Genomic DNA, 15,004 nt, shown 5'->3' on the forward strand with positions numbered 1-15,004 from the left:
CCGTTTTTAAGGATGTTTAACTTCCGCAAGTTTAACACAAACTGTTTATGGCCTTATTACCAATTTCATTGAAATGTTAACGAATACAATTTGCGCAATACATTCTCTTTTTGCGTTCGCGAGTCCAACGTTTATGCTCAGTCAAGTTGAAAAATACCAAAAAATGATTTTTCCTCTTTACGCGGTTTAAATGTATGTACATATGTTCTTAGGTGGATTTTCTCCTTGCCGTAAAACAAACTAAGAACTAACTGGTGGTGTATGATAGTTACCTGTTCTGGTTGGTCGCCTGTTAGCTTAAATACGGTATCAATAGAAATTTCCTTCGTATATATATCGTGAACGTGTACTCATTACAGGGTGTTTAATGCTCAGCAATCTGTCCACATTTAGATTTTTTTTTTGTTTTTGTTTTTTATTTTTAATGTTTCTTGTAAAACATAATATAAACGCGAAACGTTTTAATACATCGATCAATATGTCTCAGATCTAAGTAGAGTAGTTTGTTTGTTCTTTGGGGCAAAACTCCACTCCATTCATTCATGACGAAGTTTCCTTTAAGAATAAAAAAAATCACTTCATCGCTTTTATAACATATGTATATCTCTGCTGTGACATGATTTTCTAATGCTTTGGTTTCCCAAAATTGTCCATGAGAAATTTGATTAAAATCCCCCGCCGTTGGAGAATTCTTTTCCGATACACAAACAAACAATAGAACTATGGGATAAAATCTTAAGAATTCATTCGATTTTGCCATTGTGTAGTAAACGACTTGTGACACAGTGTGCTTGCTTCGCTGCAAGTATATGTGACACCCGTTTGGGAAGCTATTTCCTCATGATCAAATTTCATGCAAAGTAGTGAATACACGTTGCTTTAAATATATTTCTAGGGGATGTCAGCTAACGATTTTCATGTCCTTTTGATGTCCGTGGGCGTTCGTTTCAATTCAAGAACTTATAGGTTATCATAATACTGCTCAAGTCAACGCTCTGCTTAAGCGATATACGTTTTTATCCAAAATAATCAAAAAAATAGTATTAGTGAAACAACTTGTGACTCGGAGACACACGACCAGAATGAAATGAGATTTTGACAGATAACGTTTGAGTTTTGGCATTTTTTACATATAACATGGATTTTTTGTTAGTAATCGACGTCTATATGTCCATTCCGAGGATTACCGACCGTAGCGTTACCTTAATATATAAGATGGTGATGATATGAACGTAGCAAGCGATGTCCCCAAGCTAACAACGAAAAGACAAAAATTTGCCAAAAAAATATATTTTTATGCATTAACCCTCAATTAACTCTACCTCTATATCCAATAAATGTTGAGAAAACCAAGATCCAAACCAAGAACATTTTCGAGAATTCGCTTTGGTCATACAATTGCAACTCACCAATGGATCCTGAAGAAGCCTTCTCCCCCAATCTGCTGTTGTGGACAAACTCTTACTATAAAGCACATTCTCTGCGACTGCCTCAACTTTTCCTTGGCTAGAAGTATTGCATTTGGAACGATTAACCCTTTGAACATTCTACAATCAGCTTCAGAACAGAATATGAATTCAATATTTTACTTTATTAATACTACTAAGCTTATTATCTAATATCCATTTATTTAAATTAGAGCCGATAGCCTGTGTTGCTAGTGCTCAATGTCTAAGAATTCAATTAATTAGTCTAAAATTAAAATAATAATAATAATAATATATCTTAATACATGCAACAATAGGGTCTACTAACCTTGATCCAATTTCGCCAACGATAATTGATTTTGCAATGAGAATTGTAAGGCGTCTCAAAAAGTCGTCTACAATAAATTTTATAGCTGCATTGTCGACAAACTTCTTTAACGTCGAGCCGATGTTTTCAATTTTGGAACGAGAAAATAGTTCCAGACAACTAACTCCGATGAACAGAATAGTTGAAAAGCCTTTCGCACTTTAATTCTTAGAATCTGCCCATAGTAAAAACAAAATGATATTCTAGTGCATCGTCTTTATAAAACATTACACACATTTCAACATTATTTCTTTGAAGAGAAAATTGAAAATTATTTCACGCGAAAAGCTAGTATCACGCCAGCACATGGAACTTTTTTTTGCTGCTGAACGTTTTCGGAGCTGATTTTCCATTTCTAGTTTAAGGTTTTGAGTGTTCCCTCACCTCAGCAGTGAAATGATGAATTCATGTTTTACCCATAATTATGCATCGAAGCGTAGTCTGTCTATTGATATGAAATCACGTTCACTCTGGCTAAGTTGTTTTGTTTTTCTTTGTGAGCAAACCCCCTGTAGAGCGCATTTGAAATGGCCATCATGTCCATAGGCTCCTCCCCTTTCAATTGACGTCAAATACAATTTTTTTTTCCATTGCCCGAGTTGGCTGCTCATACGATCTTGCTGCAATGCTGCCCAGCAAAGAAGCGTAGGCTTTGAAATTGGTTAGATTGAGGCTTTTGAAATGAAACAAAACTTGAACCCGCATTCTCAAATTTATTGAGAGCGTTCGCTATTGGTGAGTTAGAAAAATACCAAACAGCGTAACTTCTGGAATTTTCACACATAAGTTTTTTAAACTGTTTCATTTCCATCGTTGCATTTTTTTTTTTTTTTTTTTTTTTTTTGAAAAACTTCATAATAAACTATAGGCCAGGTACAGTACTTTTTGGACCACGCTCTTATAGGGTTTCTTGAGCAAGTCTATAAGGAGGAGGAAAACTAAGAAGAAATGGAATGTGTATGAATATGATATGTTAATTTTGTCAAAACGCTTGCAACGTTCGGATAGGAACTTCAGAGATCCCACAAAGTATATATATATTCTTAATCATCAATCAAGTTCTGAATGGATTTAGGTATGTCGGTCTGTCCGTCTGTCCGTCTGTCTATCGGTGTAATGGCTGTTGATCGTCAAATTTGGCTGAAATATCGAAAGCTCTTGTACGCCGATTAGTATTGAAAATTGGCCAAACTTATCGAATGCCACGCCTACAGTACTACGTAAACTGAGGATAGGTGTATTTTTCAAAAGGAAACTAATGTTTTATTAGTTTTTTAATCATTATTCACAAACTGTAGCAGATAAATCTACAAAAATTTGAATGTATATTCTATGAGCGATAGTGTAAAACCTCTGTGAAAATGGAAAAAATTAAACACACGTACGTAATATTAGGGAATATCAAAATATAATTTTTTTTCTTTTTTACACTCTTTAATAACGCAATGAGGCAAGCTTCAAAAATGCATACAATGCATCGAAGTATGTTTGTCTGTTAGTTCGTTCAGCTATCTGTACGCCCAACTGTGTGTAGTATCTGTGGTAAACATTCTTCCATTCGTTAAGATGAAGATGATGATCGCCTACAAGTTTGCAAAAGAGTTTGAAAATGGCCCAAGCAGGTCGAAGAGCGCGCCTACAACACTCACGTGTCTATACAGAAATAGTCTTTGGTTTGCCTGTCTTTTGATCGTTCCTGAAAAACTGCAACAGATACGTAGCTATAAATTTCCAAAAAATTATTCTACAACAAGTGAACACATTATAGTCCGGCTAGGCCGACTATTAAATACCCTATCCTACATTGTCTAATTTTTGCCATAGAACACAAAAATTATATCTTGTTTTTTCAGGAAATTACTATTATGGGACTGTATATTAAAAATTAGACCTCTTTATAAACAAAGGCTTACTACCCAAGAGTTTTAAAAGTTGTGGTACGCATCCAAAAATTCAGCGTAGTTAATTTTTGTATCAGACTTCTAATATGCGTTTATTTTTATCATAAAATATTAAAACTTAGACTTTTCTGTCCTAAAAATCAAGAACTTTTATGAAAATCCTTATAGGGTCCAAAGAATAGGCCGACACGGTCCAAATTTGGTACAGTTCATTTTTTTTATGTGCAATTACTATTGTCTGATTTGATTCTTATCACGAAGCACTGATTGTCAAAACACCATTACTTAGCCACTGCTATTTTTTTCATATAACAACTTCTCAAAATAGGGCGTTATATGGAGAGTGCTCGGGAAGGTGGACCAATCCAAACCATTTTCAATAGCGTTCGTCTTTGAGTTAAAATACGTGTGTGTACCAACTTTCATCAAAATATCTCAACAGTTGCGACCTGTATCTTGAACACAAGTTTAGGTGGACAGACATCGAATGAACAGACGAAGAAGAAACAAGCTTAGAATCATTGTCTCGATCGCTCGGTATAATAAAAGATGGATCTATTTTGGGCGCTTCTTCGTGTTACACTCGTGTCCGCACAAATTTAATGTATCCTATATCACTTGTGGTAGAATACAAAAAATCAACCACGCCCATTTAATAATATGAATAGTATGGAAATTTATATTATATTTCCTTTTTATACAATCTTCTATAGGACGACGTTGATGGGTCGCAACCAAATATGATTTTCTTACATATTCTTTTTTCGACATATATATGTATCTAAAGTGCAAAGAAAAACATTAATATGAAATCAAAAGTGGACTTTGTATACAACGAATGAGTGATATTTCAATCGGCTATATTGATATTTTTGATTAGCGTAAAATTTCGAGTCAAGTCAATTATATGCAAAATATCGCTTTTAAGTTTGTCTATGTGTATGTACATGATTATATCTATCTATTCTTTGAATTGTGAAGATGTTCAACATTAGGTTAGAATATCGAAAGCTGCATGTGTTTGCATGTGTTTGGTTTTACATATAGATCTAGAATAGGTAGATTTCGAATAGATTAAATTTACCAGAGAGCTTAACGAGTTCATAATAATTAAAGAAACGGGATAATATTGAAACAAAATTGTAAACATAAGCTAGAAGGAAACCATACCAAGCATATCAATATATTTTTATTAAAATACTACTAGTAATAAGCGCCATCTATCCCGAAAATGGATAAGCAATGCGAGAATGACCTTGATCAACATCACTTACAAATCGCTAAAAGATATGAGCTAAACAATTCAATACATTATGCATACATGATTACGAGTACATAAACACCTTTGAGAAATATATTTTCTCGATCTCTGAAATTAGAAGTTATACTATGTCATCTAGCAGTCTAGTAGCAGTCGGAAAGATGAAGGAAATGTTTTAGTTTATTACTCGATATTTGGCGGAATAAAGGCGAGATCTGAACAGCTGCAAAATTATATAGGGAGGATCGATCTGCCATAAGGGCCTATTTTCACGTAATGTGCAAGTGATTCCGAGATGGTTTTATCCAAACGTTGTAGGGCCATTAGTTGGCATTGCCAGCTATGTTGAAAAAAATAAATAACATACACACATCTACGCACACAGTTAAAGAGCAGAAGTAGGGGACATAAGTAAGAGAGAATCTACAAAGGTCTTATCAAGCGTAGCCAACTAACGATCACCATCCTGCGTAGTACTTAACGGTGATCTTATGAAGCAGAGTGATAGATGAGGTGTATGGAGAGGCACCATGGATGGCGAATCGTGCATGCTACTAGTACGAGCTAGATTCTGATTTCTAGCTCGCATACTAAAAAGAAGAAAAAAAACACACACACACACATATGACATACATGACGACATATTCATTTATATGCCTCTCTCTACCTGCTACTGTTGCACGTCGATCATTCCATTAATTGCAGATGAGTGCATACAATATATATATATGTATATATATATTTACCAAGATCTTTTGAGTAGAAACAACGGATACGGGTTTCAAATTTTTTAATTAAATTGAAAATGTTTCTCTTGCGACATTTCCGTTTTTAAAACCGATTTTTTAGCATTTTTCATAAGTGGATCCTGTTTCTTTCTTTAAGCTTACCAAGGAAGTATGTTCTCCGATAGCTTAGGTTCTGTTTATTCCTCGATTAATTTGAATTCTATGCATTTTTATTGTGAATCCCAGTCTTGAATTTCTTTTGTATTTTACATTTTTTTCATTTTTTTTTTTTTTTTTTTCATATAATTGCGTGAAAGTCCATAGTTTTGAAGAAAAAAATCCCTTTAAATATTATATTTAATGCAGATATTTACGTGAAATGTAATCAATTATATCGGTTTATGATTAATCGCGAGATTGAATGGTATTCTTGTGAATATTTGAAACCGGTAAAGTACCAATGATTCAAATAAAGGAAACTCGTTAACTCGTTAAAAAGTTCTTTTTTGTGAATTTGATTAAAAGCTTTTTTTACACAGCACAAGAAGGAAAACCAAAAACGAAGCACAGAGAAAGAGAAAGAGAAAGAGAAAGAGAGAGCGCGCTTAAGAATGAATTATTAAAACTTTAGAATTTCGAAGTTAATCGACAATAGAAAGAGGAAAGCTTAAGTTTGAAAATCTAATTGGATTTTTTTATATAAAATGCAGTGTGCTTGCAATGATTTAATGAAAAACAGTTTGGTGTGATAAACGCAAGGAAATCATGTTTAAAATTATTGCAAAAGTTTTATTAACTTTGATGCCCTTACTAGCAATTGCATGTTCTGATGAAAGCGATTGTCCCAGCATAAAATTAAAAACACAATGGGGTGGTCATCCAAGTCCGGAAATAAATTATCGTCCAATACCGGTGAAATATGTTGTTATACATCATACCGTAACGCCTGAATGTGATACTTTTCCAACATGTGCCGAGCTTTTACAAAATATGCAAGATTATCATACGCAAACTTTAAAATATGATGATATCGGTTACAAGTGGGTAGAATATATATATATATTCAAAAAAATTATAATAAATATAAGTAAATATAAGTGAATACTGTGTGTTATACAATTTTTTTCATTTTATATCAGTTTTTTAATAGCTAGCGACGGTACCGTTTATGAAGGCACTGGTTGGCTTATCATAGGCGCTCATACCTATGGTTATAATACCAACGGCACAGGCATTGCTTTTATTGGCGATTATACAGGTATTTGAAATTTCGAAGCATTCGCAAGACTCTAAAATACAATATGTATATGTTTTTAATATATTAGCTAAGCTACCGTCTGCTGCTGCTCTAACATCTGCGAAAAAGTTATTAAGTTGTGGAGTGAAGATGGGAAATTTGCAGCAAAATTATGAGCTATTGGGTGGCAGGCAAGCCTTTCCAACGCAAAGTCCAGGTATAACACTTTATAACGAAATCCAACAATGGGACCATTGGGTACCAAATCCATAGCCGCGATTCTTATGTAATTCAAATAGAGAACGTCTTGGCATAAATATTTGTGTACTTATCTCATTATTACTGCATCACATTGGGAAAGAATTTTTTTTCTTAATTAAATTATTTATATGTGCAACAGATTGCTGTTATTGATTAACTTTGTTTCGAATATCAAAATATAATTAAAATGAAGATAGATTTGTAGATTTACATTTTTCAATTTATAAATATATGAAGAAAGACACGAATGCTTGTAAGGCAAAGAAACGCCTTTAGGCCGGATCCATACACCGCTATGTATGTGCTAAGCAGTCATTCGTTTAACATGATCACAGCATTACAGAATTTGTGAATTTGTGAATTCTTAAACCGCTTCATAAGAAGATCGCATCCAAAGATAGTCAGTCCACTATGTAATTTGCACAAACACACAGATGTGACATAATGCGCATTATAATGGTTTTCTCACCTTAAGAATCATTCCCTGCAAAATATATTAATGACGAAAATATTTGAAAACTTTCGATCCATTTATATAGCTTCCGATAGTTTACGCATTCGAAAATCGTAAGTGTTTAAGGGTTTAGTTTACTATAATGTTATGAAATATGATAAAACAAATGGATTTTGGTGAATTGATTATTGCTGCGTGCAATTTTTGTTTTATAAATCGTCTCATAAATCTAAGTCTACACTTCCGTCTTGTGAATGAATAGCACATTCATCGACACAGCTTATCCCCATCCCCCACTAGTTAATACAATTAATATTAAATTATTTATTTGCACATTTTTAAACACAACATATATTCTGCTATATATATACGAAAACGATAAGAAATTAAATATTATAAAATATTACTCAGCCGTTGTGGTGATTAAATAAAGTAAAGAGCATCGCTTCGCTATTTCTTGTTCTCTTACAAAGAGCATAAGTGAAAATGTGAACGTTTATCACTCAGCTACCCAAGCCCATCTATATAAGTGGACCTTGAAAATATATTAGTTGAAATTTTAAATCGACTTAGATCTGCTCGCGAAGATATGGTTGAGGAAAATATCCAAGAATTTGTATGTAACTATGACAGATACAAAGGTTGGCGATATATAGACTTTACTTCGCTTAGCTAATAACATTTGGGAAGTAGTGTATAGCGGAGGATCACCCTCCATTAAGGAAGATACAATTTTTCATCCTAAGCCATCGACCGATTGCTTCGGAAGGATGCTTGAAAAGCTTTTTCTAACTACTTCAAACGTCCGTGCAGCCGGACTATAAACAGTTCATTAATGCACTTAATTTTAAAACCGAACGTAGTCCTCGGCAACAGCGACATTTAGGATTCACTACACCATCCACGTCTACTATGCATCACGAGCTTTTACCGCTGAAGCTCTAGAATCCATCAGATTGAAATTTCAAATATCTTGCGGCTGCGCAGCCAATTGACACAAATTTAAAAATATTATTATTACAAAATGGCAAATTTAGCATTAGTCTCGAATTAAGTAAAGGTCCTTTTCTTCATTTAGATATTTGGCGACAGAAAAGTCCGAAATGTCGGTAGACCTTTCGTACCGTGTATTTTATGCAAAAGTATTTTTGAAAAGATACCCCAACTTTCACACCCAAGCGTTAGAGCTACAGATGCCTTTGAAGTCTTCGATGGTTTAACGTGGCTACACTAACTTGTCGGTTTAACCCCACGGTGTCCGATGACACACGGGTTAATTTTCTCCGCGAAGGATGTTGGAAAGCACCAATCTACAGTACACCAATGCTGTCGCCTCTGCTCGCATGTACTCGTGATATAGTGAGTGGGCTTCTGATCCTCGTGCAGTTGAAAATTAGACTATAAAGCTTTAGAGCTACACGAAAACTTACTACTAATAGATAGAAAGAAAGGAAATAAATATTTGGCCATCAACTCAACAAATAGCAAATTGGAAATTCCTAACGAACGATTCGTGCATACACAGCTGAATATATTCCTCCTTATAAATATATTCAACCATATTCACTATAATTAATAGATTTAGATGTTGGCCTGAGGCATTTCCTCTTAGGGAAATAACTTCACCTACAATTATCTCTACTTTTTTAAAACAATTATTATATTTAGTGCTTTGGAATCCAATTTACGATCACGATTGATGAAGAGCGACAATTGACATTGCAAATGTTTAAGCTGATCGTGTGTGATCAGACATGGCCCGGCAATGGGTATAAAAGATTCGTTGTCATGGCCCAATATAATTTTCCTGTTTGTTTTTAATTTGTGAAAAATTGCGTAAAATATATTAAATGTGTATAAAAATTTCATATTAAAATTTGTCTTTGTGCAAACATATTATATTGCATCGGTCCCTCTATATATGTATAAATTATTTGTTCACTGAAATCTATCGAAGTTTTGCGAGCAATGTGAATTAATGTAAAGCTGTGAAATGAAAGCTAATTACTTTTGTTTCGTCACATTTAGGGCTTCTCTCTTACGTACATACATACATTTACAATGCCATAGCATTTGTGCATTTAAAAAGACGAAAATGTATATTGGGTGGTCGTCATATAAATAAAACTTTGAACGGAACTTTTGCCCATGTTATTGATAAGAATGAAAGAGAACAGCAATAACGCTATGGTAGTTCCGTTAACAGAAACTGCAAAAGTTCGCGAGATGCGTGGTGTTTTCCTTTTGAAAAGTAAAGCGGATGCTTCTTTTTACTACTTCTCTCTGGTTATGTTGTAAACGTGTGTTTTCATTCACTTGGCTCATTTTTAATATCGATCTACTTGGAAGAATTTGTGAAGCATTTTCCCAAATTCTGAAACCGATATTTGAATTTTTACCATAGATATTACGTAGTCGGACCGACGCACAGATGGACAGGCGGAAATGTTTAAATCGATTCGGAATTTGAAGCTGATAAAGAATGAACATATTTTATGAGGTCTCTGAAGCTTCTTTTCTGCGCCTTGCAAACGTTTTAACGAAATGAATATACCTTCATCCTTCGTCGATGGGTATAAAAAGATCACCACATCAAAAATATTATTTTGAAAAGTCGTTATAAGAATAATTGTAGCGTTATGACGTTGTTTGTGTGTGTGTGTGTTAACGTTGTTATTTGCTCTTTATTAAAAAACATTAAAGAGATTGATTTAATTACTAATTAGGATCTAAGCATAAACGATGCCTTTGTTCTTTTGCAATCGCTTTACTTTATAAATTGTTTGTTGGGCTGGCCTACGTTAAAGTAGCAAAAAAAAGCAAAACCATATATGATACCGTGTGACAAAAGCTTCGTTTCTTTCTTTTACCTAAATTTGATATCATAGACGGTTTGATTCCTTGCTGTTTCATTGGACGGAAAATACTAAAGTGTACAACCAGAATTATTATATATATTAAAAAATACAATGCGCCATCTATGTGTCAGACAAACGAGAAAGTTTTCTTCGCTTTAAACTGAGTAAAAAAAAAAAAAAAAAAAAAAAAATGTCGCTTTTTCTATGTAATTTACTTTGCGATTGTGGACGACATCTTACGATTAAAGATACACTTTGTAAATTCTAAAACCTTTCTGCGGACACCTGGAAAATATCTTTGCAATTCACTTATCAATAAAATTTGTAATTTCATTAAAGTGGTTAAGTCCGCCTAAGTGGCCAGTTAGGCAAGAGTCTCAACTAGCAACTCAATGGTCGTGGGTTCAAACCTCAAGTGTGCGGTACGTTTGTTTTTTGAAAAAAACCGAAATCCTTAGATGCTAGTGCTTAAAGACTTTGGTCTTAGAATTTATTCTCTGGCTAAGTTTATAATAATAATAATAATAATAATAAAGCGGCTAAACTAATCATCTAGCGTAGCTAAGAAAAAGAAGAGAAGCTGGTGTGGATAGCCAGCCTTAGTTGTTAGTGCGCGCTCATTCCACTTTCCGTCTTAGTATTTATTCTTTTGGTCTAAATATTTTGTAATAATACAAATAATGCTTTAGCGATAGATATACAAAATTTCTCCAAGACAAATATATTGCTATTAGTTACCATTTGCGGGAAAGGTTTATTCCCTACATTCACAATAATATTATTATTCTCTTTGATTTGTGTGTTGGTGTATGCTCGATTTGTCAAATATTAATAATCTACAACTAGTGCGGACGTATGCAACAGCCATAAAGGACTTAAGATAGGACTTGAGATTTTTTATTATACTAAGCCTCTCTGTCCGTCTGTCCGTACACTGACATACTTTGACCTAAGGGCGAACGATACTGACCACTTCGCCTAAAGCAACCTATTTTGAAAAATCTTTCTACGAATAGCTGCATGAAGCACAGTCGCATAGGATATTTAATTGTGGTCCGTGTTTTGAAAAGTCGTAACAGTCGAAATTCGCTCCGTAATAGGATTTGAATATACTAAATTGATATGAAAAATTTCGTTCGGCTGGATTAATTTTTTCAACCTTCTTTCATATAACTATTCCTATGAAAATTGCATCCTTATATAGTAAAAAGGGTATAATTTTTAATATTAGTTTGGGGAAAAAGAAATCCATTATTTTTATATGAACTTCAGGATTTTATTTAACATGCTTCGGATTGTCCGATTTGGGTCAAATATGCATCGTTTTGTTGTACGATTTGTTATATGGTGTTATATGGTGACAAATTGACATAGAAATCTATTTTGCCGAATTTGGATCACATAAGACTATTTTTTAGATACCACTACCACATATAAGGATTTCTCCAATATATGGGCTTTCATGAAAAGTATGCCTGTGCATTAAAATAATGCGTAACCTTTGGTGTACTATTACCGGAACAAGTGAATAGTTGTACTTGTCGAAATCTAGGTCTAGGGTATGTAACATGTCGACCTTGCCGAACTATAATGCTATTACTTGTTATAAAAGCATGCAGGACGTGAGTAGGCGGACTTAAATTTTTACCCTCGTCAAGATTATATTTAGTTTCTGTCTCTTTCTTTGATACCTTCTTCCGGATGTTACAAACAGAAGGGCAATGGTAGCATAATTTTATAAATAAGTGATATCGAAATCACAATGCAAACACAAATCCACAATTCACTCTCCACAATTGCTTATGCAAAGGCTTTCTCTAATCTTGTCCGCTATCTTGAGTCCGTTAAATTTATGAAATGTTCATGATAAGCTAAAATAATCTTTGGAGATTTCATCGTATGCAAATATAATGTTGATGAGTGTGAACAATGGAATTGATTTGGTCGCGTCTGCCTGCCAGTCTGTAAGATTTTTATGGTTATCTTAAAGTAGATTAAATTTAATCTAGAGCTGTCAAGCTTTATTTAGCATTCAGCCAAATCTGTATGTAATTAAAAAGCAGCACTGCTCACTATGTTTAGAGAATGATGATAATTTACATATCGGATTGATTTAAATGTCTTATATTGAAATATCCAGAACAGAATAAACTCGATTTTATCTATTCAGTTTCTAGAACAACAACAGTTTCAAGGCCTATTCTTAATGCTTAAACGATTCAGCCTTAAAATATATGTTACATAATATGCACAATATGCGCATTCCTTCTCAGGAATTTTGAAAATTTTATTCTTGACCTTGCGATTTCCTGGTGAACTGATTGTTTCTTTACATCTTTTTTTCGAGCAATAAGTTTTTCAAATTTGCTGAATGACGTGGCAAAGATGTGATCGAGTCATGTAAGCGGATCCTTGAAGGGAAATCCAACGACACGTAATCATCTCAAAGTAAAAGTTTATAAAATGTTCCATACAATCTAACTTAGCCAGCTTCAGCTTCTTCTAGCTTCTACGACCCACTTAAGCAATTTCATTATATAAGATCTTTGTTTTTATGCTTAGTATATTATTATAATTGCTGATCACGAATATATATACTTTTTGGGGGGTCTGTGAAACTTCCTTTTGGGCGTTGCAAACGTTTTAACAAAATGAGTATACTCCTCATCGTTTGATGACGGGTATAACGTTAAAGAAGGTTCCACTCAAAACCTTGCTCTAATTAGAAAAATATATAGTCTATGAAAGATATTAATTATAAACATTATTACATATAGTACGTATATTTGAATGGAACGGAAATGAGAAGATCAATATCGATTCGATATAAATTCCGTTGCATCACACGTATGTCTTCTACGTGCGGAGGTATTTTCTCTCAAGTAATAAAATACATGGCTACATAAAACTTTTGAGCAAATAGTGATGACACTTCAGTTTGAAGCACTTTAGCGAAATTTTATTGTCACACACCTGTTATGTTGACACATGTGCTGAAAATTCAATTGACTACCGTGTCAGCTTTTGTCGCTTCAGTATGTTCTTAAGTGTGTAGTTATTTTTTTTCTTTTTTTTTTCATTAGTTAATCTTAAATAAAATTGAACAACAAACATCTCATGCCTGTTGTATTATGTTTGAACACATTGACTGCGATAGGGTAACAATCAATATTTAATTGTTGCGAACATGTGCACACACTTACATATCTACACGTGTGTGTAGATCAAGCACACACAACACTATAAAATTAAACAATAAATTTGCGGGTGATGGATAAAAATATATATATATATATATATATATATATATATATATATCGCACCAAAATACCCAATAACATCATACTTAAACAACTTGAACCAGAGATGATGCTGTCAAAATAGAAAGCCATATAAATATATAATATAAGAACATTTGTATACATGTGTACCGAATATATATATATATATATATATATGCAAAAAAAAAAAAAAAACAAGATGAAGTATCAATTGTACGATAAATATATATGTGTTGGTTTGCGTGAACTTAGGAATATTCCAACAGTTAGTGTCTGGATGTTAAAGTGTAAGCACTGCAGAAAGCACTGGAGAGAATAGCAAAATATTAATAGCGCATTAAATTAAAAATTAACCGAAAATGGGAAATTTAAGTGGAATTTTCGTAAAAGTGTAAACTTTTAACAAAAACACAAAAATAAAATTCATTAGAAAATCGGTTTTGCACAAAAAAAAAAAAAAAATATTTTTTAAAAATTATTTAAGAAAAATTTCAAAAACTCAAAAATAACTTAATCACGTTCTTCTTAAAAAAAGAAAAAAAAACTCCAAAAACAAAGAAAAGAAGAAAAATTTGAAATAACAAACAAAACAAAGAAAGCAAAATATTGAACTTAACCACTAGCAAGTATTATATGAAGAGAATGTGTAACACACACCCGTTATCGTATCATCATTTTTCGAAAACATTCATTAACGATTTATCCTCGAAAGTCTTAATAATTAATTCAAGGAAATAACTTTGTTTAAGCGAATTCCGTTCCACTGTAATGCAAACTAATTCTTAATATGCGAAAAGCTGCCTGCGTACAAGGCACATAGATCTTGGTGCTCTCAGAAGCAAAGTTCTGCCCCCAGTCCGGCTCTTGTCTAAGTCGACAACAAATTTGATGTTTCTGTTCGATTAGCAGTCCAGCGTTGTGGTTAAAATAGAAATTAACCAAAAATTGACGTTTACTTCTAGAACAAATGAGCAAATGAAACAAGTAAAAACCTTATAGTGGCCCAGAGCTCACTTTTAAATGCCTTTCATCACCTATTAAGGCTTTATATGAGAAGTCGTTGAAAAAGTGAAAGAAAACAAGACAACAGACAGATAGGCACTTGGATAGGCAAACTAAATGATGGGTCCTCACAGATGTTGCAACTCTTCGCACAAACTCAATACACTCTTGTGCCACAAGTAGTGGTCCGTCTAAACATGTCTGTCTGTCCATCTGTCTGTTAGCGC

The 15,004-nt window shown here is 33.4% G+C and overlaps 1 protein-coding gene across 1 annotated transcript; it reads left to right on the top strand.

Annotated features, from left to right (window-relative positions):
• The first annotated feature begins 6,372 nt into the window (after nt 1-6,372).
• Nucleotides 6,373-7,386, top strand: LOC119636033 (peptidoglycan-recognition protein SA). Its single transcript, XM_038031113.1, has 3 exons — nt 6,373-6,724; nt 6,824-6,942; nt 7,010-7,386. Exons 1-3 carry the CDS (start codon nt 6,450-6,452, stop codon nt 7,192-7,194), a joined length of 579 nt encoding a protein of 192 aa, XP_037887041.1. The 5' UTR covers nt 6,373-6,449; the 3' UTR covers nt 7,195-7,386.
• The last annotated feature ends 7,618 nt before the right edge of the window (nt 7,387-15,004 follow it).

Source organism: Glossina fuscipes, unplaced genomic scaffold (genome assembly GCF_014805625.2).
Source record: "Glossina fuscipes isolate IAEA_lab_2018 unplaced genomic scaffold, Yale_Gfus_2 0, whole genome shotgun sequence".
Taxonomy (NCBI): Eukaryota; Metazoa; Arthropoda; class Insecta; order Diptera; family Glossinidae; genus Glossina; species Glossina fuscipes.

Excerpts from the sequence above, each read along its gene's own strand:
- LOC119636033 (XM_038031113.1), top strand. The coding sequence starts at position 6,450 with ATGTTTAAAATTATTGCAAAAGTTTTATTAACTTTGATGCCCTTACTA. Across the intron at positions 6,725-6,823 it reads TATGATGATATCGGTTACAA|TTTTTTAATAGCTAGCGACG; the intron begins GTGGGTAGAATA and ends ATTTTATATCAG. Across the intron at positions 6,943-7,009 it reads TTTTATTGGCGATTATACAG|CTAAGCTACCGTCTGCTGCT; the intron begins GTATTTGAAATT and ends TTAATATATTAG.